A 26,528-nucleotide genomic window follows, 5' to 3' on the forward strand; every position below is an offset into this window, starting at 1 on the left:
TACTTAGGTGTACTGGACCATATGATATATAAGTGATAGGGTTGATACCTTTATGCCTTGTGCTGCATTACATGTAGTTATAGAGCTCTTGGAGTGGATGCTCCGAAAACCCACCTGTGGTTAATTCAGGGCTTTTTAAACATTATCGTTGTCCTGTATTGTAGATATGTTAATTATTATGGATCGCATCTGTGTAGAAATTAAGAAAAGGAGCACAATTGGTTGCGCTTGCAGAAAAGACGACTCTAGACATGATTGTGTGCATTTTATGGTTGACATTGAAGCTGTGGTACTACCACACAAACATTTAATAATCTCGAAATCAGTGAGCTCAAATATTTTCACCCTGTCGTTCCAAAATTAATTTGCGTTCCTGAGAAGAACGTGGCATTTTAAGTCTGTAGAATTCCCCAGCTCAGCTAGTCGCCCTAACTTTTTCCATTGCTGACAGAGCTTGTGTGGAGTTTCTCAAACGATCTGGGTAATTTACACAGCAGAAGCTGTGCTGATCACACATAGACCTGGTACAGTGCAAATATCAACACATACAGAGGAGGAACTCAGAAGGGAAACTTTGCATCAATTGCTGGGCTCCCAGAACAGAAGGGCTTACAATTTTTAGTCTCCTAAAAATATATACATTCATGATAGACAAAATGATGTCACAGAAACAATAGGTGATCCAGAATAGTATCAAAATGTGACTAGGGCCAATACACCAACATTATATTTCCACACTGGGGTAGAACTGCTGCAGTGTTTTTGTCACTGGCACTTCACTGAACTGGACAGTTTGCGGGGAATGATGAAGTGGTCTGTGTTCTGGTCTCACTCCTTGTAAGCTAACTGATTATGTTCAGGGCATCAGTGAGGGCCTGAAGCTCTTCCTTCACCCCGTCCAAAGATTGGCGTATCTTGTTCGGGTTATCCAGGACCTCGATGCTGACGGTGTAAGGGTCATACTTCACCCCATAGGGACGCTTAATGCGGGCTGCATAGCTCCTGCAGAAGGACAGAAAAGCAGGAAAGGAAATGTGAGGACGGATGTAACAATCATCCCATGTACTCTTAAACAAGACGTTTCCCAGCCCCACCACCACTGACCCTCTTTCTTTCGTCTGACAGTTTCCTAGGATGCAACATCCATCACCATTCTCACTTGTTATTATATGTAAGGGTGTGCTAAATTTCTATAACTTCCTTTTGCATAATTACATGATTTTCAGAAATATTACACAAAAATTACGAGAAGGCAAATTTGACTTTTTACGCTTTAGTTTAGCTAGAAATGTGTCTCGGGTCTATGGAGAAGAGGAAGCACTTCGGACTAAAAAATAGTGATGAAAACATAATTCTACAAATGAGAGTTACTCGCGTTCCAGTTATTTGCATTGTTCGCGCTCCCCCTTTCCGGGGAAACACAGCATAACTAAATAACAAGCTGCAATGGTGTAATTTTGCATAACCAGCCTAACGCCAAATTCCTGAAATTTTTGAAAATTATGCCAGCATAGTTAAAAAAAAATTCCCAGGCCTTCTTGTATATCAGAATATTGTGTGCAAAAATGTCATCCTGCAAAACTTTCATATGGTGACTATAAATATTTTCCCAGAAAAAAACAAAGTTCAAAGTAACGTTATAGTTAGGTGAAATGTTCAGTAACAATTTAACGTTTTAAACTCTAAGCGGGAGATTTAAGAGCTCCTTGCGCCATCTAACGACACATTAGCGGCATGTTTTTTACGCTAATGTGGCATTAGATGGCCAAAAACGCTGCAACCGATTTTTTAAAGTGTTGCATGCACCACTTTGTAACCCTTTGCACTAGATCATGTGCATTCCCCCATTAGGGGGGCCAAAAAATGGAGCATGGCATTTCTTTCAGCACTTTTAACGCCTGCTCAGAGCAGGCATTAAAATGAGGCACAGCCTTATTCATAATGCACCTCAATGGGCTTTGCAGGATTATCACCTATATGCAGTTATTTAGAGCAAAATGCGTATGTTTATTGACAGAAAACAATGATTAGAGGACATATCGGTCTTCAGACATCCCGAAGAGTGTCTGAGGACCACAAGTAAGGACTGACAGAGCTCATGTCATACAAGATAAAAAATGTGAAAATAAAGTGCAGCATGAGACAATGTATTTAACTTTTTGCTAACAGATTTGTGTGTTTACAACAGTTGTTTTCACACACTGGGGAAGATTCATTGGTAGATGCTTCCTTCAAGGATGGGCCTGATGGGTGGGTGAGCTTCTCAGTTGTGCTGTGCTCTGTAAGCAGCACTGTCATTTGGAAACCTTTTATTAACCAGCAACAAAAGAAGAAATCCTAAATTAACCATTCATTTAACTTTTTTTGTTTAGGGAAGCTAAATTTCGTGAAAATAACATCAGCCTGTGAACTACAGAAATTAATTCAGAATGAATAAGAGGTTTGAAAGAATATGTATACATGTATATTACCTACCAGCAGTCACCAGTATGTAGTTATAGTTAGGACCTAGTGACAAATCCTCAAGAATTTTTCAAAACTTTTACAGTTTTCCCCATGTGTTTTCCCCTACAACCCAAAATGCTGGATGAAATTACACCAAATTTGGCAGAAAGCTAACTGTTGGTCTAGAAAGCGTGCATTTTGTGATTTGATGTAAATCTGTTCAGTAGTTTTAGAGATATTAAAGGGCAAAAAATATAGATCTCTAGGAATGTGGATCCTCTGTGGAGCCACCACGTGTTGATCCGGGGATCCATGTGCCAAAGCAAGAACCTGATTGTCTGGACGCAACCTGAAAGGGAAAGTTGCAGCTGCAAATTTAGTTGTATCGGGAATGAGTCACGGGAGGTGCATTCACCCGTACACACTACTTCTGTAAGGTCCTTCATGGTGAGGCTGCAACTGAGAATTGTAAGAGCTTGGAATGGACTGCAAGCTCGGTTAAAGCTCTGTCAGAGGAAGCAGTGACCCACCTTGAGGGTATGGTCGAAGAGGACTCTAACCGGGTTTTAATATGGGAAGCATTTGCAAGCAAATTAACCAATAAGTACCCACTTAATAGGGGTAACAGAGGGACCAAGGAATCAGGCTCAGGCGATGTAAGAATGTAGTAATGCCACAATCCATCCGTCAAAAAGGATCAACCATATGCAGGCTCCTCAGGCAATTACGAAGATCCCTGGATAAAACAGAGATTCTTGGCATTAAGATTGGGGGACATACCCACATTGGACTTCTGCCCAAAATGGAGGCACGAGGACCCAAATATGAATCAGAAATGCTGTCTATGTCAGCAGATAGATGAAACGTTACAACACATCATATGTATCTGCCCTGGCCACTCAGCGAAGAGGCCTGCTGAAAAAAGAATTTAACACAACTTTAATAGCTTTGGTGGAGTCATTGGATCCAAGGAACATAATGTTGAACATTAGATTGACACAGTTCCTAAAAAATATTCACCAAGGCTGTCATATGCCATTAAGGGGGGGAAAGCGAATGGCAACTGGGTGCCCTGTTAAGATATGTTATAAGCATTTGCGCTTGATGGGCTGCTAGGGTCCCAGACGCTTTACAGGCTCTTACCCCATCAGGCTGAGCACATGTTAGCACCTTATTATCACTCTTCCTGAGCCATCTGACAGATTGAAGGAATATAATGATAAATATTAGCCTGTGACAGTTTATGGAAAGTTTGAAGTCAGGCTGCTTGGGCCTATGGAGTTTTGTGGGTCCCTATCCCATCAGGCTGAGTTATATAGCACCTCAATCTTACTCACTGGGCACTGTTTTTACAGACTACAATTGTCCAATTTGCACTATTTGCACCATTAAAAATGCTTTATTCCTTGCACCATAGGCACTATTTGCAAAAATATGAAATATTGGTATTGACCTACTTATTTTTTAATCGTATCACTTTCTTATTTTAAGTACCCTATTTGTTATGTAACTTTATGCTGCTCTAGATGCCTGACATTTTCATCCTCGGATTGATTCTATTGTATGTTTGTTGTAATTGATGTTTATGGCTTAATTGACTTATAAACAGATATTTACTTACTTACAAGTAAAGATATGAATTTTCAAAGATGAAATCTTAGTATAGTGCTTAGAAACACAATAGCTCCAACTGGGCTATCACAGTGTCTTGACGGAGTCGCTTCCAACATCCTGACGCCAGTCGCACAGAAGTGTGGGCTGATCATGGAGCTGCACAGACCTCGGGTACAGTACCTTGGAAAATGATGAGGAAACAAAGATGCTGAGCGGAGCCAGGGAGGCATAGCTAGAACTAGTGCAGTCTTGGTTCCTTACTGCTATGGGGAGGTGAAGAGTTGGTTCCTTACTGCTAGGCAGGGGAGATGAGGTATTGGGTCCTTAGGGTTGCTGGGGAGGTGATGCTGCCCTTACGACAAGGTGGGTCAATGAATCCAGCAGCTCAATATGCACTGCATCGACTTTGCAGTGTCACAATCACACCAAGGGGCCACAGGTGCTGGGGCATGAGTCAGGTGTCACAGACGTTGGTGACAAGGCACTCAGGACTCACGTTGTGGCAGGACTTCAGAGGCGCTGCGGCAGCATCAGGGCACTGCACTCAGAGGGGACCAAGACGCCAGTGAAGGCAGCAGTGTGGAGTTGGAGAGCGGCACCAGTTCCAAAGTCACTCTAGACTTCTTCTTTTCACCAGAGCTCATTTCCAAGGGACCAGAAAATTTATTTGCACCAGTTGGCAAGTCTGGGCTTTCAGCAAGAGAGCCCAGGTGCCAGCAGGTGAAGTCTTTGATGGCCTTGGGACTTGTCAACAGGAGGCAAGCTCAGTTCAAGCCCTTGGGGAACCTTGGAAAGCAGGATGTAAAAAGCCAAGTCCAGTGCTTTCACTCGCAGGACTGAAAGTGGATGTCTTTGTTTGGTTTGGCGTAAATCTGAAATAGTAGTTATTCGAGAAATTAATGTTACAACTTGTTTTGGGAGGTGGGTTTCAAATGTTTAAAAATACAGCTCCCTGGACTGGTAATTCACAGATCCTTCCTAGATTTGCAAATCGATAGAGGATTCCTCAACCTAAAATTGAATGATGTCATTAGATAAGGAATATTTTTCTCCTGTCATGTATTGTAGATTCGCAAAGGGTGCACCAGATACCCTGCTGGGAAAAATACAAACATTTAAAAATAATTGAGTGCACTACAGCTGCATGTCTCAAGTGGATAGTGCTTTCAGAATCACATATTATTGATGTGGTATATTAAACTTAGGTGTCCCTTTTACTCTTTTTGGACAGATTCTTATATATTTTCATTCTCAAAATATTAATGCATATTTTGCCTAAATTAGCACTGATTCTCTGAACGTGTATATAGAATGGAATGTATCAGCAGAGATCTTGTGTATTATGTACAACCTTTGGTAATTTCATGACTTGTAGTGATTGTCACAGCCATCATGGAACAGCCAGACATCATAGATATTGCCAATAACATCAATTATGTTGACTGCCACAGTCATTATCAGACTGGCATGTATCACTACGAATGAAGTACATTTACACTATCCCACTGGGTTTTCCCTATTACTTCTCTTATGTCTTTTAGTAACACTGTTGTCCAGGCTCCTTTATTTACATTCCTTGACTTTCCTTTTCTTTTCTTTTTTTAAAACCACTAATACATCTCTCCTTGTTCTAACTTTCTCCTTTGAAACTGCCAATTAGATCAGATGTGAACACTACAAGATATATTGGAAACTCAGCTGATAGATATTTTGAATACCCAACCCAGACTGTTTTAATTGTCCGTTCTCTATGTTAATGGTATATTCTTTATAAATGCTAGATGTACGTGCGGTTTTGGCATTCACTGCCCCCGCGTGAGAACATAGTTAACCGGTTCTGTGCCGAGGACGTAATGGTTACGTCCTGCGGCACGGTGCTGCTGTGCAGAGGACGTAACCATTACGTCCTGGGCACCTAGCCCAGAGGGAGCGCTAGCACTCCCTCTGTGGGGTTCCCCCTCACCCCCCCAAGTCAGGGATGGAAGGGGAAGCCCTTCCACCCGACCCCCCCACCCCCCCTGTGACGTCAGCACGAGACAATGCCTCCTCCTTCGCGCTGGAAGCTCAGCTTCCAGCGAGGATCGGAAGAGAAATGCAAAGCATTTCTCTTCCGATCACGGGGAGGAGGCAGAGAGGCTTCAAAGGGAAGGAAATGTATTTCCTTCCCTTTGAAGTCTCTCTCTGCGTTTTGGCAGCCGTATTGTAAAGCAATCCGGCTGTCAAAACGCCCACTAGACACCAGGGATGTCTTTTTTATTTATGTAACTGACAAAAGGGAGCGACCCCTTGGGCAAGGTTTGCTCCCAGGGGGGGCATTTTTTTTCCGGCCTTTTCTGCCCCCCCTGGGGGCAGAAACCTCTAGGCACCAGGGATAAAAAAAAAATGTTTTATTGTTTTTTTTGTTGAGGTGGGGAGCGACCCCTTAGGCAAGGGTCGCTCCCCTAGGGGGCAAATTATATTTAGGCCATTTCTCCCCCCCTTGGGGGCAGATTGGCCTATTTTTATGAGGCCAATCTGCCCCCAAGGGGGGCAGAAATCACTAGACACCAGGGAGTTTTTTTTGTTTGTTTGTTTTTCACGTAAGGGGAGCGACCCCTTAGGCAAGGGTCGTTCCCCTGGAGGGCAAATTTATTTTAGGCCATTTCTGCCCCCCCATGGGGGCAGATCAGCCTATTTAAATTAGGCCGATCTGCCCCCATGGGGGGCAGAAACCACTAGGCACCAGGGATTTTTTTTGTTGTTGTTGTTTTACAGATGGGGAGCGTCCCCTTAGGCAAGGGTCGCTCCCCTGAAGGGGCAAATTGTATTTAGGCCATTTCTGCCCGCTTTGGGGGCAGATCGGCCGATTTTAGGTCAATCTGCCCCCAAGGGGGGCAGAAACCACTAGGCACCAGGGATCTTTTTTTTGAGCTGTCACGCAAGGGGAGCGACCTTGTAGGCAAGGGTCACTCCCCAGGGGGACATGGGGGGGCAAATTTATTTTAGGCCATTTCTGGCCCCCCGGGGGCAGATCGGCCTATTGTTATTAGGCCGATCTGCCCCCGGGGGGGCAGAAACCTCTAGGCGCCAGGGCAATTATTATTCTTTTTTTTTTTTTTGTATGTTTTTTTTTTTAGAGATGGGGAGCGACCCCTTAGGCAAGGGTCGCTCCCCTGGAGGGGCAAATTGTATTTAGGCCATTTCTGCCCGCTTTGGGGGCAGATCGGCCGATCGGCCGATTTTAGGTCAATCTGCCCCCAAGGGGGGCAGAAACCACTAGGCACCAGGGATTTTTTTTTTGCGTCGTCACGCAAGGGGAGCGACCTTGTAGGCAAGGGTCGCTCCCCGGGGGGGGGTTGGAGGGGTGCAAATTTATTTTAGGCCATTTCTGCCCCCCCTGGGGGCAGATCGGCCTATTGGTATTAGGCCGATCTGCCCCCAGGGTGGGCAGAAACCTCTAGGCGCCAGGGCAAATTGTTTTTTTGTGTTTTTTTTTTGTTTGTTTGTGTTTTTAGAGATGGGGAGCGACCCATTAGGCAAGGGTTGCTCCCCTGGGGGGCAAATTGTATTTAAACCATTTCTGGCCCCCTTGGGGGCAGATTGGCCAATTTTAGGTCAATCTGCCCCCAAGGGGGCAGAAACCACTAGGCACCGGGGATTTTTTTTTTGGCGCCAATGTCACGCAGGGGGAGCGACCCCGTAGGCCAGGGTCGCTCCGGGGGGGGTGGGGGGGTGTTGGGGGAGTGGGGTACAAATTTATTTTAGGCCATTTCTGGCTGAGCTAGAGGCCAAAATCCACAGGTAGGCACTGTTTTCTATGAAAAAATGTGATGTGTCCACGTTGTGTTTTGGGCCATTTCCTGTCGCGGGCGCTAGGCCTACCCACACAAGTGAGGTATCATTTTTATCGGGAGACTTGGGGGAACGCTGGGTGGAAGGAAATTTGTGGCTCCTCTCAGATTCCAGAACTTTCTGTCACTGAAATGTGAGGAAAACGTGTTTTTTTTGCCAAATTTGGAGGTTTGCAATGATTCTGGGTAACAGAACCTGGTCAGAGCCCCACAAGTCACCCCATCTTGGATTCCCCTGGGTTTCTAGTTTTCAAAAATGCGCTGGTTTGCTAGGTTTCCCCAGGTGCCGGCTGAGCTAGAGGCCAAAATCCACAAGTAGGCATTGTTTTCTATGAAAAAATGTGATGTGTCCACGTTGTGTTTTGGGCCATTTCCTGTCCCGGGCGCTAGGCCTACCCACACAAGTGAGGTATCATTTTTATCGGGAGACTTGGGGGAACGCTGGGTGGAAGGAAATTTGTGGCTCCTCCCTGACTCCAGAACTTTCTGTCACCAAAATGTGAGGAAAATGTGTTTTTTTAGCCAAATTTTGAGGTTTGCAAAGGGTTCTGGGTAACAGAACCTGGTCAGAGCCCCACAAGTCACCCCATCTTGGATTCCCCTAGGTCTCTAGTTTTCAAAAATGCACAGGTTTGGTAGGTTTCCCTTGGTGCCGGCTGAGCTAGAGGCCAAAATCTACAGGTAGGCACTTTGCAAAAAACACCTCTGTTTTCTTTAAAAAAATGTGATGTGTCCACGTTGCGTTTTGGGGCATTTCCTGTCGCGGGCGCTAGGTCTACCCACACAAGTGAGGTATCATTTTTATCGGGAGACTTGGGGGAACGCTGGGTGGAAGGAAATTTGTGGCTCCTCTCTGATTCCAGAACTTTCTGTCACCAAAATTTGAGGAAAATGTGTTTTTTTAGCCAAAGTTTGAGGTTTGCAAAGGATTCTGGATAACAGAACCTGGTCAGAGCCCCACAAGTCACCCCATCTTGGATTCCCCTAGGTCTCTAGTTTTAAAAAATGCACAGGTTTGGTAGGTTTCCCTAGGTGCCGGCTGAGCTACAGGCCAAAATCTACAGGTAGGCACTTTGCAAAAAACACCTCTGTTTTCTTTTAAAAAATGTGATGTGTCCACGTTGCGTTTTGGGGCATTTCCTGTCGCGGGCGCTAGGTCTACCCACACAAGTGAGGTATCATTTTTATCGGGAGACTTGGGGGAACGCTGGGTGGAAGGAAATTTGTGGCTCCTCTCTGATTCCAGAACTTTCTGTCACCAAAATTTGAGGAAAATGTGTTTTTTTAGCCAAAGTTTGAGGTTTGCAAAGGATTCTGGATAACAGAACCTGGTCAGAGCCCCACAAGTCACCCCATCTTGGATTCCCCTAGGTCTCTAGTTTTAAAAAATGCACAGGTTTGGTAGGTTTCCCTAGGTGCCGGCTGAGCTACAGGCCAAAATCTACAGGTAGGCACTTTGCAAAAAACACCTCTGTTTTCTTTTTAAAAATGTGATGTGTCCACGTTGCGTTTTGGGGCATTTCCTGTCGCGGGGGCGCTAGGCCTACCCACACAAGTGAGGTATCATTTTTATCGGGAGACTTGAGGGAACTTAAATTAGCAAAACAAGTGTTATTGCCCCTTGTCTTTCTCTACATTTATTCCTTGCAAATATAAGAGAGTGTGTAAAAAAGACATCTATTTGAGAAATGCCCTGTAATTCACATGCTAGTATGGTCACCCCGGAATTCAGAGATGTGCAAATAACCACTGCTCCTCAACACCTTATCTTGTGCCCTTTTTGGAAATACAAAGGTTTTCTTGATAGCTATTTTTCACTCTTTATATTTCAGCAAATGAATTGCTGTATACCCGGTATAGAATGAAAACGCACTGCAGGGTGCAGCTCATTTATTGGCTCTGGGTACCTAGGGTTCTTAATGAACCTACAAGCCCTATATATCCCAGCAACCAGAGGAGTCCAGCAGACGTAACGGTATATTGCTTTCGAAAATCTGACATTGCAGGAAAAAGTTATAGAGTAAAACGTAGAGAAAAATGTATGTTTTTTTCACCTCAATTTCAATATTTTTCTTTTTCAGTTGTTATTTTCTGTAGGAAACCCTTGTAGGATCTACACAAATTACCCCTTGCTGAATTCAGAATTTTGTCTACTTTTCAGAAATGTTGTGGTTTCTGGGATCCAGCATTGGTTTCATACCCATTTCTGTCACTGACGGGAAGGAGGCTGAAAGCACAAAAAATCGTAAAAATGGGGTATGTCCCAGTCAAATGCCAAAATTGTGTTGAAAAATTGGGTTTTCTGATTCAACTCTGCATGTTCCTGAAAGCTGGGAAGCTGGTGATTTTAGCACCGCAAACCCTTTGTTGATGCCATTTTCAGGGAAAAAACCACAAGCCTTCTTCTGCAGCCCCTTTTTCCCATTTTTCTGAAAAAAACGAAATTTTCACTGTATTTTGGCTACTTTCTTGGCCTCCTTCTGGGGAACCCACAAAGTCTGGGTACCTCTAGAATCCCTAGGATGTTGGAAAAAACAGACGCAAATTTGGCGTGGGTAGCTTATGTGAACAAAAAGTTATGAGGGCATAAGCGCGAACTGCCCCAAATAGCCAAAAAAAGGCTCGGCACAGGAGGGGGAAAAGGCCTGGCAGCGAAGGGGTTAAAGCTGCCGAACAGTAAGTTCGGACCACCCATTTTACACACCAGTATTTTTTACTTTTTGTTATCCGTTTATTGCTGGATTGCTATTTCTGACAGTTAGATCCTGACCACTGTCAGTTACATATACTTCTGTTACCGGAGAAACACCATTGCCCGTTAATGACATGTTAATGTCAGGTTGTTCTTCGCTTTGGCAATTAATTATTCACCATCACCTTACGGTGACATGTCATCATGATATTGTATTGTTTTAATGATTGGTTTCCGCTCACTATTTCTTATTAGGTTGGTGTCAAGGACCTTATTTATGTCTTCATTTGCCGCCCTTGATAGTTTGTTACAATGTTAGACATTGTGGCCCTCATTAAGATAGGACCGCCTATGCGGCCGCCAATGCAGCCGCACTCCCGCCGCGGCCAGCAGGAGATCCCCGATGGGCCGGCGGGTGGAAATCTGGTTTCCGCCCACCGGCCCAGCGGGGATATCGGCCGCAACACAGGAGCCGGCTCCAAATGGAGCCGGCGGTGTTGCTGCCATGCGAAGGGTGCAATAGCACCCGTCGCGCTATTCACTGTCTGCATAGCAGACAGTGAAAAGCTGCATGGGGCCATGCCAGGGGGCCCCTGCACTGTCCATGCCAGTGGCATGGGCAGTTGCGGGCCCCCAGGGGCCCCGCGACTCCCCGTACCACCAGCCTTTCCTGGTGGTTCAAACCGCCAGGAAAAGGCTGGCGGTAGGGGGACTCGTAATCCCCTGGGCAGCGCTGCTAGCAGTGCTGCCCTGGCGGATTCGACGGCGGCGCTTTCGCCGCGGTCGTAATACTGTGGATTTCACCGCCAGCTTGCTGGTGGTGAAATCCGCCACAACAACCCTGGTGGTCCAAGACCGCCAGGGTTGTAATGAGGGCCTGTGTTGGGCCATATTTACTCAGAGACATACTTTACTTAATTTTTATTCTTTTTGTCCAACTATTTTACTTAATGAGTTGGGTTTGAAATAGCAAATCATTACTGCCTACAATAATCAATGTAAGGCTGAGCATCTTCCTACACAAACGGGAGTTTGTCATTTCCCAATACTCCTTCAGCTCTAAAGGTTTGAGAGTATTAAACTGACACCGAGGAGTTCCACGGGCTAGTCTTATTCAACAACTCTGTTTATGATAGAACGATACCCATACTTCACTTTTTTGGATATTTGTCATTACAACAGCAAGTATTGTTTACATACTCATGGGCACTAGCACCGTTCTGCCATTATGGGCTCTCTAAATACATTACTTTCGTCAATAGCTTGCCATGTGTATGGACAACCTCTGCCTTTTTCTCGACTACACAAGTTTTCGCATTCAACAATATGGTGTATAACGGCATTCTTATGGTTTTCTAATAACAGCAGCTGTCTAAGCGCGCTTGTTGACTTGTGTTTTTATATTTCATCCTCTATTACTAATATTCACAGTATGTACATGGACATTGATGTGCCTATGTTTCTTCTTTAAGATCATGCCACTTAATTAAAACATATTTTAGGGACTTTTCTACCTCCAGTAGCTTCGTTCACCACTTTTGATTAGTCATCTTACCAATGACATTTATTTCACAGCCTTGAAAATGTTCCATATGTATTTGATGAGGACCAGACTGAAAACAGAGGAAAAAGGGACCTGAGACCTGATATCATTTACTGTCATTCCCATGTACAATAACTGCCTAATACAGCAGGATCATTACTGTCATCTACCAATCGTTTGGAGTTGTTAACAATAAAATAGATCGCACAGATTGTCAATTTAAATTAGACTGCTTTGTCTTCGTACCTTTCGGCATTTGCATTGTGCTGTCAAACAAACATCTTAATTGCAAGCTAGTTGCGTTTTTGACATCACCTGCAACACATCTTCTGGTAGCAAAGGTGCAATCTGTTGTAGCACCAATTGAGGCTTCTATGTTGCACCTTTGAAGTTATTAGCCACAGCAATTTGGAATGTGCAGTATTTAGAGTCAAGCGTGCAAGCGCTCTAGCCTGTTGTAATCTCTCCAACCACACCCACTCTTGCTATTCATTCTTTGTTGTGGTTGTCTTAAATGCTTAATTTTTATTGGTGCATTTTGTGAAATGTCCCTCCTTTGTGTGCTGAGTTCCCTCCCCAAGCGATTTAACTAAGTGAACATTTCTGTTGGCCATCACATTACGTCACGCTTCCTTCTGTTACAGCGTGTGACGGCCCCTCCTCCGGTTTTGATTTGCCTTTCATCTCAGCCGTAATCCTTTCTAGACATTCCTGGAGGGAGCCAATAACTCACACGCTCATGACGGCGGTGGCACTTTGAATCGGCTCACTTCTGTCAACTGTTTACTTTTCATTTTCAATTCATGTGGCAAGAAAAGTCCAGTTAGGATTTTAAAATGCTAATAGCTCTAACTCGAGCAAACGCGAGACCCATTGCATTGAAAATGCTTGTTCAATACTACTGCTACCTTTGTAATAGTACTTGTAAATATAATGCTTTTTGTTTATAACTCCTGCTGATGTGAGCCCATTATTCTCATTATAGAGTCTTCTGTGTTGTTCTGTGTTAATGATACCTGTGCCATGCTACACAAATCTTAAAATATATGAGAAAAAATTTGGTGTTAATAGTTGGGGCAAATATGTGAGGCTAACTTGAGTTAGAAGCTACTAAGAACCCGATTCCGATTCTGGCAGTCCAAGGGCCGCCAGACTCACAGTGACTGTCGGACCGCCGTACTCCAGGCGGTCTCACCACTGCATTAAGACCCTGGAGGTCAGCTGGCCTCCCTGCCCGGCAACATCAGAATGCGCTCTATCTGTAAAGTCTGTGTGCTACAATATTGGCTCTGGCTCCCTTAAAGGAGCCAAGACCAATATCGTAGCACTGTTCCCGCTGGTGAGCCCAGCAGGAATCCATAATACAATGTTCCCACCAGTCAGCCTGGTGGAAACATTGTAGTCTGCTTGGGGGGATGCCACAGGTATGACAGTGGCGTCCTCCCTACGGCTTTGCCTGTCTGCTTTTAGGACCGCCAAAGTTGTAATCAGGCCCTAAGTCTGATCCTCTGCCAAAGAAGCACTGAACCTTCATGACACCTTTGTGTCATGAAGGTATATTATCTGCAACCTAAAAAGGGGGTGTTGATCTGAGTGATTCAGAGCCTGGAATTCGACCTATATTGAATTGATGCCAAACAATTGCACCACAATATATGATTTCTATATTCTTCCCTTTTGGGGAGGACAATTGCCAATCCATGTGACAACATGGCATAACAAAGGTAGCTTCCCCTATACTAATTGATTCACAATATAACAGTATGGCTTACTCTTATTCATAGATGTATGTTTCAACATGCCCAGTTGATTTTCCTGCTTCCCAATCCCCACGCCTTCTACCCCTTCACAACTCCCTTTCTCTTACTGCTCTCCCAAACTATGGCTTTCCTTTTTTTAAAATATATATCATTGCACCAAGGTGCTTTTTTTAATATGGCCTTTACCTGAGCTTTTCTTTGGCACTCCCAAAGCTTTCGGAAACAAAGTAGACAGGCTGATAGTTCTGGTCTTGGTATGGCTGCACTGCTACGGAATCAGGATCAAACTCTCGGACCTCTGGCTCATCAGATAGACAGTGCTGGTGGGTAGAAACAGAGAAATGTATGACTGTATGATTGCATGGGGACATATTAGATACGTACATTCCAACATAACTATGGGTAAAGAGGCCATTGTTACACAGTTAACCTAGCACATCATCAGACCATCCTGCTCTATGGCACCTCTAGTCCGTGACATCACGTGATTAAAGGCAGGGAACTGCATTTGTGGGTCAATGGAAGACCTAATTACACAGTAAAATTGACTACATTATGAAATAGAAAAATGTAATTACAGGGCATAATATAGAACATTCTGTGGCAGTATTTACTTTTTGTCTGGGCAAATGTTTCACCTAGGTCACCTTAACACCTGGATAAAGCAATTACTAGCTGAAATGTGACAATTTAACCTTTACAAATTGCCAGTGCAGGGCAAAATGTGGCACATTATAGTAACCGTTGATCCTTTTGAACTAGAAAGGAGTATTATTTGTTGAAATCCTGCACATTATGTAGCAGATGGTGGATTATATGGGAAACACACAGAATCCCTAATTATGGGGAAGATGTTGTGGCCACAGAAATGTCATAACTCCAGTGTCTCTTACTGAGGTTTGGTAAGAGATCACTGCGTTGGTGAGGAGATCTCTGCCAGCACTGGATAGTACTCTGTCACACATTGATTAAAGTTATGCACGGGCAGCAAAGCAGTCAAAGTTTTTAAGTGGTTCCCAAACCAACCAAGGTAATGTGTCTCTCCTAGCCCGCTGCAGCCTCCACCTTTGATGCTCAGCACCCCGCTCACCATCACCAACCTCCACTAGCCATTAAATCCTTCCTTATGCCCACTAGTAAAGAGACAGTCAGATTTGATATAAAACCTTTGAGCAAGCTGAATAATTAATATGAGCCTCATTTAATTCAACTTTAATTGCTTTCTTGAATATTGAAGACCTGCCAAAAGTGATCATTTGGAATAGTCGCAGCTTTTATACATGGCCTCCTGTGGTACAAGTGACTCTCACTGCCTCATGGGAACCATGACGTCTCTTCCATAGGTTCCAACACGGCCAAGGTCCACAGCCCAAGAGTTAAAACTGAGCTCCCGGACCGACAAAACTCCAAAACTGTCTTTAGGTAAGAGTGTGTCAGATTCCAAAAGACTTTTGTCTGTCTGTCTGCTTTTTAGGTTCCACAGTCCTACAAATCTGAGCTCCTTTCATCTGAAACCACTGCAGTATGCCTTTTAGCTCTCATCTTTACTGATAGGCGCAGATAGTAAGGCAGATTCAGAATGATCATTCACAACAATACAGTAGCTCTGATTTATAAATGAAAGTACCTCTTCAGTTATTGATTTTTTTCTGCAGGTTTCCGCAGAGGGAACTTGATCCAAGGGCTTTGGAGCTCTTTTCATGAGTACCAGTTACGTTACACAAGGTCAGATTCATTTTCTAAGCATGAGGATTTTAAGTGATTCACCCAGAATGTTGAGTCAATGACGGGACTTGACCCTGGGTCCCCAGGTCCAAAGTTGGCAGCTCTGACTAAAATGCCACATTCGCTCTCCTCTTGAAGCACTTAGCAAGTCATCATGCATGTGCTCTCTCAATAATCTGTGCACTCACAAATTCATTCATCCACCCAGTGATTCATTATTGCATTCACCCACTTACACAACCACAAAGAAAAATACACCCACAAGCTTAACAACATACATAGTGGGCATATGCCAAAATAAAGTTTGACATGCCTACGGATGGCTGTCTTTCAACAGTAGTGTACATAGTGCATTGTTGTTTTAAAACTCCAGCATGGCCACCATGTTTAAAAGCAACAGGTTGACCATCTTGGAATAGTAAAACTATGATCCACTATGGGCAATACTATTCCATGAAAGACGCCAGGTTTAGAGGTGGTGACAGCGTGTGTTGCTGTATACTGCTAATATATGAGTGGTCAGGAAATTGCCTCTTAATACTATCTGGTGAACTGTAGTGTACTCTAAAAACCAATGGAAAAAGAGGAGAAAGAAAGCAATAAAAAGGGAATACAAGGAGAAAATGGTAAATGAAAGGATTTGCCCCGCAGCACTGGCACTGAAGCTCACTCATTTTCAGTCAGATAGGAGTACATTTGATGAGCCAAATGCCGGCACTCAGAGACCAAGAGAACTAGTGGCTCACTTGGGCTGGCCCACTGCCCGATAACAGGGATTATCTTAGTGAAAATCATCTACCTCCAGGTTTGTCAGAGGTGATCAACAACACTAAAACCGTTGCTTGTTATGATACCATAATTTGTGAGATTTTATGCAACAAAATATCTGTCTATCGTTTGTAACTCAGTGTGATAACAGCCCACTATTTAAGGCTTATGAACTATAACATGCCTTTCACAATAAATAAGTCAGACATACTGCACCTGTCATAACTTTTCATAATAAACAGATCAGATCCACGGCATTAGACATAATGTATCCCAGAGAACCAATCAGGGCTATAGACTTTATCATTTACTTGGCACCATAAAAAACTCAGGACAACTGTATTGAGTGTAAGCTTTCCTAAAAGGTAAATAAATCAGACATACAGTCATGAAATTTACAAATATATACATAATGACAGATGGCAAAGTAAGCTACTATCTCTCTTAAGAGAGCCCACCAAGGATTTTTATTGTGTTACTCTTCTTTCCTAAAAGTTTGCCAGAGGGGTTAAACAACTCCAAAACCTTTGCCTTCTATGACACTCTGTGAGATTTCTTGTAACAAAATATTTGTCTGCAGGTTTTGATAGAGAGCAATAACAGGCCACCCTTAAATGATTGTTGACTTTAATGTATGCTTTTCACTATAAATATGTCAGGCCTTCGGTCTTTATATTTTGTAACATTTCATAATACACAGATCATGTAAGTAGCCTTGATCATTGACCTGCCATTATTACAACTCAACCGTACTGTATTGAGCATAAGCTTTCCCTCAAGGTAAAGAGCACAATACAAGTTCTCTGCATTACAATCAAACAACGCATGGCCAATCAAATGCTTAACTGAAGGTAACCATCATATGATTGGACCTAAGCCTCTCTCTCAATAGTACTTCTGAAAGTTATTTTTTCTGTTAATCACATAAGGTGCAATGACGGCTGCACTATTAGGCTAGACCTAAACATGTGACAAACGATACTGCACAGGCATGTATCTATGATTCTTGTAGCTTTCCCTGGTGTACGCCAGTCCTGGCATTTATCTATTGACATAATTGACAATCCACATATATAGTTAGGGTAAGTGTGCAATTGTACGTTTATTTTTCCCTTTTTAATTTGACAGGGATAACCGTTTCCATATGAAAAATCCTTGCATTTACACACCATAAAATAGGAGTATTCTAGGCATTTTTATGCAGTTATTACTTATGCCTACGGGAATAGGTTGTAGAAGCGCAAACAGTATGGGATAATGCCCCTACAATATTTGTGCAGACCCTCACAGGTAACACATTGTAGCCATACAGCACATTTGCAATGCTAGCTGCCAAGACGTTCCCAGGGGAACACTGTTATTCTCGCACACTAGCTCACACTTAGAACTTTGAGAAATCCATACATCTACTGTATATTCTATGGGAAACAACCTTTACAACGCAGTCGCTAACACACAATACCTTTACCACGCATCCATTATAACGCATATGCCTTTACCATTCAAGATTTTAGTATGCATCATGCATATGCCTTTACCATGCATATCTTTACATAAATATAAGCATACCACAGGTAAATGAAACTGGTTTATTTAAAAAAAATATATATTGTCTAAAAAAAATGTATAGGGACGTTTTAGCTAGGTTCAGATATTACACACACAAAACCACAGAAATTCAGCAGTTATAGTTATACTTATCTCAAGAAACTAGAACCTGTGACCTAGGGTAACTATAACTCGCACCACCACCATGCACAGTGTCCTCATCAATATATTTATTGCAAATGTTGCAGTGATATTATGAATGAAGTTATAGAAGATGTCATCATTGATGTAATATATGGGGTAATTAGCAGTCCATGGTGAAGGGCCGAGTTATAGTTACCTTAGGCCACAAGTTATAGTTTCTTCAGATAAGTATAACTGTAACTGCTGAATATCTATGGTTTTGTGTATGTAAATTCTGAGCCAAACTATAACTTCCCTGTAACCTCTGTTTTGTTAGTGAATTTCTAAGGTATTTTTTTCTACTGTTTCCCAATTATAACATCCCTGTAACCTTTGTTTTTTTCAGTGAATTTCTAGTGTTTTTTTTTTTAACTTAAAGTAATATTTAATTACTATACGTTAATACAACTGCCCACATGCAAGGCCAAAGGCTCTGCATGGCAGGGTGGGCCACATGGCCTGGCCTGTGGCAAACCCCTTGGACTCAGCCAACCACATGTTGCGCACAGGCCTTTGGCCATGCGCAGTGTTGGCTTTGCCACAGGCCAGGCCTTGGAGCCAACAGCCTGCATGGGGCCAACATGCGGACCCCTTCTTCGGCTGCTTTTAGCCCCAGGGACCCCAGGCCCCCCCATGTCCCAGTGCATTTGTTTGGGACAGGGGTGCATGGGTCCCTCTCCCTGGGCCACCTTTGGCTCCAGGGACACTTCCCCCAGGGCTAATCATTATATTTATGGTGGAGGGGGCACGCAGCTGGCTTCCCAGGCTGATTTCATCCACAGGGACCCCATCCCCCAGGGCCCGGCACATTTTGTGGGCATGTGTCTCCCTTCCTGGGCTGATTTGGCCTCAGGGACCCTATCCCCGGAGGCCCAGTGAATTTTTTTAGGAGACGGGATATGTGGCCCCCTTCCCTGGGCCATACTTGGCCCCAGGAATCCCATGCTCTGCGCCATCATTACATTTATTGGGGGTGCGCCGATGGACCCCATACCCCAGGCCTGGCCAATTACTAATGGAGGAGGGTAATCCCAGGGAGGGGGCCACAGAATTCCCCCTCTCTGGGCTGAGTTTGGCCTTGGTGGGCCCCATTCCCTGGCCCCAGCCAATTACAAAGGAATTCCCGGGCTGATCTCAGCTCCAGGGACCCCATCCCCTGGGCCTGGTCAATGACCAACGGAGAAGGGGACCACGTGCCCCTTATCCCCGGGCTGATCTTGGGTCCTGGACAACAAAGGGTGGGTACCCTGGTGCCCACCCAGGGCACTCACCATGTCCTAATTGAGGGCAGCAGGGGGAGCACAAAGGCCCCACATCAAGTGGTAGCCGGCACTGCTCCCGTCTATGTGGACCAGCTCAAAATGCAGCTCCCTACATGCAGGAGCAGTAATCAGATCTGTTTCCCTGCCCGTATCACTGCAGGTAGCAAAACAGATCTAAAGTCTGCACCTAGCAGGTGGGAGCATTTTTCATGCTCTTGCCTGCTGGAAGCAGACTTCATGTTTGCTCTCATTTGGCGGGAGCTTTGAAATTGGTCCCGCCAAGCGAGAGCAAACACAGATTTCCTTTCTCGCACTGGTGCAAAAATTGGCCAGGAGGGGGGCTGCGTGCTCCCCTCCCATTTATGTGTACGGTCGGGCCCAGGGATATTGGGTCACTGGGGCCAAAGTTGGTGCGGGGATGGGTTCCTTCCCACTCTAATAATCAGCCAGGCCCCGGGAGATGTGCTCCCTGGGGCCTAAATCAGCCTGACAAGGTGGGGGCCACCCCCCCCTCACATAATATATGAATTCCCCTCAACAGGACCTGATCCACCCGGGCGGTCATAAAAAAAAAACAAGGTTGAGACACCACGCTTGTTTTTTTAATGAATTTTGCAGAGGATCTGAGGATCCCCTGCCGATTTGCAGCAAAATAAAAATAAAAACATTTTTGGCCCTAGGCAGGGTCCCTGTGGGGCCCCACTACCAGGTCTATGGAGTCAGGCTATTCCTAACCTGCCCCGTTATTATTATTTTTTTGCGTTTTTTTCTTGGGTCTGTGTCCCAAGATAGATGCCACCACTTCCTTGGATGAAGTGGTGGCAGCCAATCAGATCTCAGTTTGAGAGCTGTTGGACCCATGGACCCTCCGCGTATCTAGATATATCAAAATATTTTTTCTTTAATAACGCCAAAACTACTGTACAGATATACACCAAATTGCAAAATAACTTTCTGAACAAAGATCAAGTTTCTGCCAAATTTTGTGTAATTCCATTCAGCGGTTTGGACTGTAGTCATGTCTAAAATCCCTATGAGAAACTGCATGGGGAAAACACAATTTGGGATACTCTCCTCCTGTTCTCTGCCCCCGCTTAATGAAGCACTTCGAAACTCTCCAGACAGCAGCTAAAGTAAGTGGTAAACTAGTTTTGAAAATGTTGTCAAGATTGGAGAAAAGGGACAGAGAAAAAGAGTAGGGGGGATGCTCTTGCCCAAAGGGACCTGCATTTTTTGCAACTCCCTGTGAGTGGGAGCTATACCGGCTCCGACTGGAGGTGGGTAGCCAGCTGGGTCTGCAGGGGGCCATGGGGGATGGGGGGCCGCATGGCGAAATGTGGCAGAGGGAGTGGGGCCACATACCTCCTCCCTTAAAAAATAAAAAAAAGGTGTCAGGCCACAGGGGATGGGGTTCCGGGAACCAAATTTGGCCCAGGGATGGGGGCAGTATGCCCCTCTTTAAACATGAAGTGGGTGCCCTGGATGGGCTCCAGGGAACCCACCATTTACTGAGCAGGCATCAGAGATGGGGGCCTTGGGACTAATATTGGCCGAAGGAGTGAGGCTGTATGCCCCCTTTTAAAATATGACTGGGCCCTAGGAGATGGGGTCCCTGAGGCTGAAATCCACCTGCTTGCCCTTCTCCACCATAAGTTAAGTGTTGGGCTCCGGGGGATGCGGTCCATGGGGTCAAACATGGCCCGGGGAGGGGGGGCTGTGTGCCCCCCACCCAGGTTGACTGCCTTTGGGGTGTTGGCCAGACCCTGCGGCCAACCCTCCACCATGCACGGCTGAAGGCGGTGTGCAGCGTGGGGTTGGCTGCATGTGAGGGGTTGGCCATGGATTTTATTATACCATGTTTTTAACCAATAGTAAACCTGAGAATACATCAGAAAAGTATGCCATCTCAGGGGAGGTGCAACAGTAAAAATATCTTTATTGTGCCCCTCCCTGCACAAAAACATAAAAACAATCCTGCCTCTAACGCAGGCACCCTTGACCCATGATGCAAGGGTTCCTGTGTTGACGCTAGGCTACACTGTATGTGTCAGTGCAGGGAGAGAATAGGAATGCACCAAATCTAAGTAAATATGGTGCATTCCTACCTTCGCTATTTGATGCAGCGCAACAAGTTGTCTTGCTGCATTGCACTGTGTCACATCTTCATAAATCTGCACGGAAGAGTTAGTTGGAGGAGGTGCAACTTCAAAGTCGAATTCTTGAAAAAAGTTGATGATGTCCAGATGGTCTAATGTGCCAAAATTCAGTATTACCTCTTTTACCTTTCCTTCTATCTTATATTTAACCATAAAGTATTGTCAAAATTGTTGACCGCATTTCAGAAATTTCTGGAACAAGGCCCTATAGAGCCAGTGAAACAAAGATTGTTCAAGGTATAGCAATTTTTTTCTTTTGACTTGACAAGAGGACAGGGTGAGTACAAACAATCCTGGATTGCCACCTCTTTAACACAGCTCTCCCCAACGGATCAACATTTTCCCAGACTTTTTCAGTGCTCTCAATCGCAGCTGGTTGGACATAGAGCAAAAAGTTGCAGATGTTTAAATTCCCTTATGACATTTACAAAGCAAATATTTGTGATTCATGGCAAATACAATTCCTCTGCTTGTACCTCAGTTTGGTGCTTACAGTCTTTACCCAGATTATAACAATGTTAACTGACTACTTCATTACAAATGATGGAACATCTCCCCTTGCCTTGATGACAAGTTAGTGAATGGGGTCTTCTCCTCAGAATGATGGGATTTCTTATTTTTCAATTATCATTGGTATTTCTCAAAGTAGATCTTGTCAATTAACCCAAGCCATCAATAATATCCACATACTGCCTTCTGTTCAGAGGAGCTGTGTTGCAAGGGTTTGTTTCTTTAAGAGGTTATGGTGACAAATTTAGATATCTCCAATCTTTCATTATCTTGCTTTTCCACCGATGTGAAATGTTTGCTGATAGTTTCTATTGTCCACGTAGATTAGTTATCTGAATTCAGGATGAAACCTACAGAGTGCCACCTGTGATGGATGTGGAACAATGAGAGTGAGCCGCAATCCTTAGAGAACCACAGCACTTAAACATTAGAGGGAAGTCCTTCAGTGGTGTTTTAACAACTGCATGTGAGTTCCTTTTCTTCGTGCATACTTGTCAATTTTACTCAGTTCATAGTACTTTGTGTATGGTTGGGGATGATGTCTGGGTCATTAAATTAAATAAAAAAATAAGATAAACTCTTATACTCAAACTAATACACAAATTATGGAGTTTTCAGTATTCTTAAGAATCACTTCATTCTGGTTGGTAGATATATTAGATCTTGCGAGGTCACCCCTCTGCCCCCGTTACTATATCTCTACAAAATCATCTGACTCTGCAGGGTGGGCTTATTCTCCAGACTAGCTCTCTATTGCGTAGCTTAGCTGTATGGTTTCTTAGGCAGTGAACGTTTAGAGCATGTGCCTTTTGATTCCATTCCATACAGTGATATTAAAACCTGTGATGTGACACTCCAGTTTCCTAATTGCAGTAGCATCAGCTATGAGCACATATGAACTAGAACCATCCCTAATCACCATCTTGGTATGCATTAAGCTACTTTTCAGCATTCCTACTTGACCTCTCTGCAGGGGCTGCTGGTGCATGTGGGCGAAAGGGGCAGTACACTGTGACTCAGAGGAGGAGAGGAAGAGAATTGATTAGAAGAATGGAATACACGAGCAGCTCACAAGGCCGTGCTGGCTGGTCTGGGCGTCTCCCTGGGCGGCTGGAAGGGAGATGGGCCACTTTTGTAGCAGTGCAGCATTTTAAAAAGCACTGCAGAGTTCCTTGTTTATCCAACTGCTTTCAGGCAACAATAAAATTGCCGAGATAAATCTGGTGGCTAATGTACCTACCTGAGGAACATCAGGGTCTAGCTGCAGTTTTGACTTGTCTAATACAGTGCAAAGGGTTAATATTCCTCCTGCAAAGAACCTATATTGTGGAGATCAAAGAACAGTATTTTATGTGCATAGCTCAGTCGAATACTGCTTTTGTCACAGAGCTCCTTTTGTTACTGTGCAATTGATAAAAGGGTTTGTTTGGGCAGAAATAAATTGATAGCACTAAATTCAACACTAGCCACTGTGTTATGGTCTGAATTTGAGTTTACGCTTTCCCAGATCAAGCACTCTTAAAATATTCCTACCAGCATGAATGACATGAGTCGTACACCTTGTAGTCCCATTAGTCAACATTTTCTATACACTGATTTACAAGTGTATGATTCATTGTCTCAGTATGTTTGTGTGATGTAAAGTGCTCTAACAGCCTACGCTGGAAAGAGAGGTGCTATGAGACAAATTGAATACATGTTAGAAAGGGGCTATGGAGAGATGAGAGGTCCTGTTAGAGGGTGAGGGAATCATTGAAGAATCTCAATAAAGATTGCTGTATCCTGGTACACTGAAAGGTAATCATTATTATGCTTTAGAAACGTAATACACTAATACAATTGAATAATGAACAATTTTGTAGAATGCTCCGTTTTGGCATTTTTCCCCAAATCTTCTTGGGGGTGGGAGAACCACCATTACCCCTTTGTAGAGGTCAGGCGTGCTCACTGTGCAGCCTATGAGGGCTGGTCTGACAAAATTTGCCAGGGCTGCTCTGGGCTCCCAGTACGGCCCTGATAGCTCAGTACAAGGATTGAGAGTTGGGTGTTTTTTCCTTGTAGGGCATGTAACTGTGGCTGTGCTGAGCGCAGTTTTCAGTTGCTCCTGAAGCAGAAGTGAGAGTGCTTATGTAATAGAAGGAGTGTGTGCTCTTCTCAGTGCTAGTGGTATGATCGGCCCTGGGGTGAGTTTCTTATGGCCCTGGGTTGGGCCAAGTCAGTGCTATGGGTTTCAACAATATGGTTATTTAAGTACAGGCAACATGTTAGTGGGTGGTGCAGGCTTAAAGGAAAATCATAGGCTCCACCCTTCTTTTCTTTCTGCTCACTGTTGGTTGGAGTTTGTGAGGGGATGGGGCAAAGTGCATCAAGCAGATGGACTCACTGACTCCGCCCCAGCACTAACTAACATCCAATCAGCAGTGAGTGGAATGTCGTCAGAAGAGCGAGTCAGCATTATCCCTGCTTAAAGGAGTGCATCACACATGCAATACACTTGAAGAGTCCTTCCCTCATGTGGTGAGTGCTCCCGTCCTAGCTTCAAGGCCTACTGTTGTAAACAGTGCCTTAAATGCGCAGGTACTGTCCAGTACTGAGTACCTTAAAGAAGTGCAAGCACTCAGTAGCGGACAGTAATGGGAGAGTCCGGGCACTTCTCAGGAGCAAACAGGAACTCTAAATAGTGAGTTCCTGGACTTCTATAGTTCCATATAAAACACTGATTGGAAGTTATCTCTTCCAGCAAAGCCAATAACCAGCAGCATGCAGCGGGAACGAGAGATGAGTTCACCTTTAAAGAGCCTGTAGCTTTCACGTCGTGGTTTTTGAAGGTATCAAGCTTTGCGAACAAAATGCAGCTTAGCTAAATGTTTTGCAAAGTATTTATGCTATGCTGTGTTCAAGTGGCATGGTTTCATTTTATGTAAAGGTTGTAGGAGGCTGGACTGGCTTGTAGTGAGTACCAAGGGGTACTTGCACCTTGCACCAGGCCCAGTTATCCCTTATTAATGTATAGGGTGTCTAGCAGCTTAGGCTGATAGATAATGGTAGCTTAGCAGAGCAGCTTAGGCTGAACTAGGAGACGTGTGAAGCTACTACAGTACCACTTAGTGTCATATGCACAATATCATAAGAAAACACAATACACAGTTATACTAAAAATAAAGGTACTTTATTTTTATGACAATATGCCAAAGTATCTTAGAGTGTACCCTCAGTGAGAGGATAGGAAATATACACAAGATATATATACACAATAGCAAAAATATGCAGTATAGTCTTAGAAAACAGTGCAAACAATGTATAGTTACAATAGGATGCAATGGGGAAACATAGGGATAGGGGCAACACAAACCATATACTCCAGAAGTGGAATGCGAACCACGAATGGACCCCAAACCTATGTGACCTTGTAGAGGGTCGCTGGGACTATTAGAAAATAGTGAGAGTTAGAAAAATAACCCTCCCCAAGACCCTGAAAAGTGAGTGCAAAGTGCACTAAAGTTCCCCTAAGGACAAAATAGTCGTGTTAGAGGAATAATGCAGGAAAGACACAAACCAGCAATGCAACAACTGTGGATTTCCAATCTAGGGTACCTGTGGAACAAGGGGGACCAAGTCCAAAAGTCACAAGCAAGTCGTAGATGGGCAGATGCCCAGGAAATGCCAGCTGCGGGTGCAAAGAAGCTTCGACTGGACAGAAGAAGCTGCGGTTTTTGCAAGAACAAAAAGGGCTAGAGACTTCCCCTTTGGTGGACGGATTCCTCTCGCCTAGGAGAGTCGTGCAGAAGTGTTTTCCCGCCGGAAGGACGCCAACAAGCCTTGCTACACGCAAAACAAGCGTTTGGCGTTTTTGGACGCTGCTGGGGCCCAGGAGGGATCAGGAGGTCGCAAATTGGACCTGAAGAGAGAGGGGACGTCGAGCAAGACAAAGAGCCCTCATTGAAGCAGGTAGCACCCGGAGAAGTGCCAGAAACAGGCACTACAAGGATGCGTGAAACGGTGCTCGCCGAAGTTGCACAAAGGAGTCCCACGTCGCCGGAGACCAACTTAGAAAGTCGTGCAATGCAGGTTAGAGTGCCGTGGACCCAGGCTTGGCTGTGCACAAAGGATTTCCGCCGGAAGTGCACAGGGGCCGGAGTAGCTGCAAAGTCGCGGTTCCCAGCAATGCAGCCCAGCGAGGTGAGGCAAGGACTTACCTCCACCAAACTTGGGCTGAAGAGTCACTGGACTGTGGGGGTCACTTGGACAGAGTCGCTGGATTCGAGGGACCTCGCTCGTTGTGCTGAGAGGAGACCCAAGGGACCGGTAATGCAGCTTTTTGGTGCCTGCGGTTGCAGGGGGAAGATTCCGTCGACCCACGGGAGATTTCTTCGGAGCTTCTGGTGCAGAGAGGAGGCAGGCTACCCCCACAGCATGCACAAGCAGGAAAACAGTTGAGAAGGTGGCAGGATCAGCGTTACAGAGTTGCAGTAGTCGTCTTTGCTACTATGTT

The 26,528-nt window shown here is 44.5% G+C and overlaps 1 protein-coding gene across 2 annotated transcripts in view; it reads right to left on the minus strand.

Annotated features, from left to right (window-relative positions):
• Positions 1 to 250: 250 nt before the first annotated feature.
• The window catches only part of TH (tyrosine hydroxylase), a 225,892-nt gene continuing 199,614 nt past the window's right edge, over positions 251 to 26,528 (minus strand). Inside the window, exons 12-13 of one of the 2 annotated variants that reach the window (XM_069223184.1) lie at positions 14,071 to 14,204; positions 251 to 1,002 (exon numbers count right to left, since the gene is read on the minus strand). In XM_069223184.1, coding sequence (XP_069079285.1) covers positions 843 to 1,002; positions 14,071 to 14,204 — 294 coding nt within the window. In that variant the 3' untranslated portion in view covers positions 251 to 842. The remainder of the gene's footprint in view (positions 1,003 to 14,070; positions 14,205 to 26,528) is intronic. The other variant, XM_069223185.1, reaches the window with a different exon arrangement.

Source organism: Pleurodeles waltl, chromosome 3_1 (assembly GCF_031143425.1).
Source record: "Pleurodeles waltl isolate 20211129_DDA chromosome 3_1, aPleWal1.hap1.20221129, whole genome shotgun sequence".
Lineage (NCBI taxonomy): Eukaryota > Metazoa > Chordata > Amphibia > Caudata > Salamandridae > Pleurodeles > Pleurodeles waltl.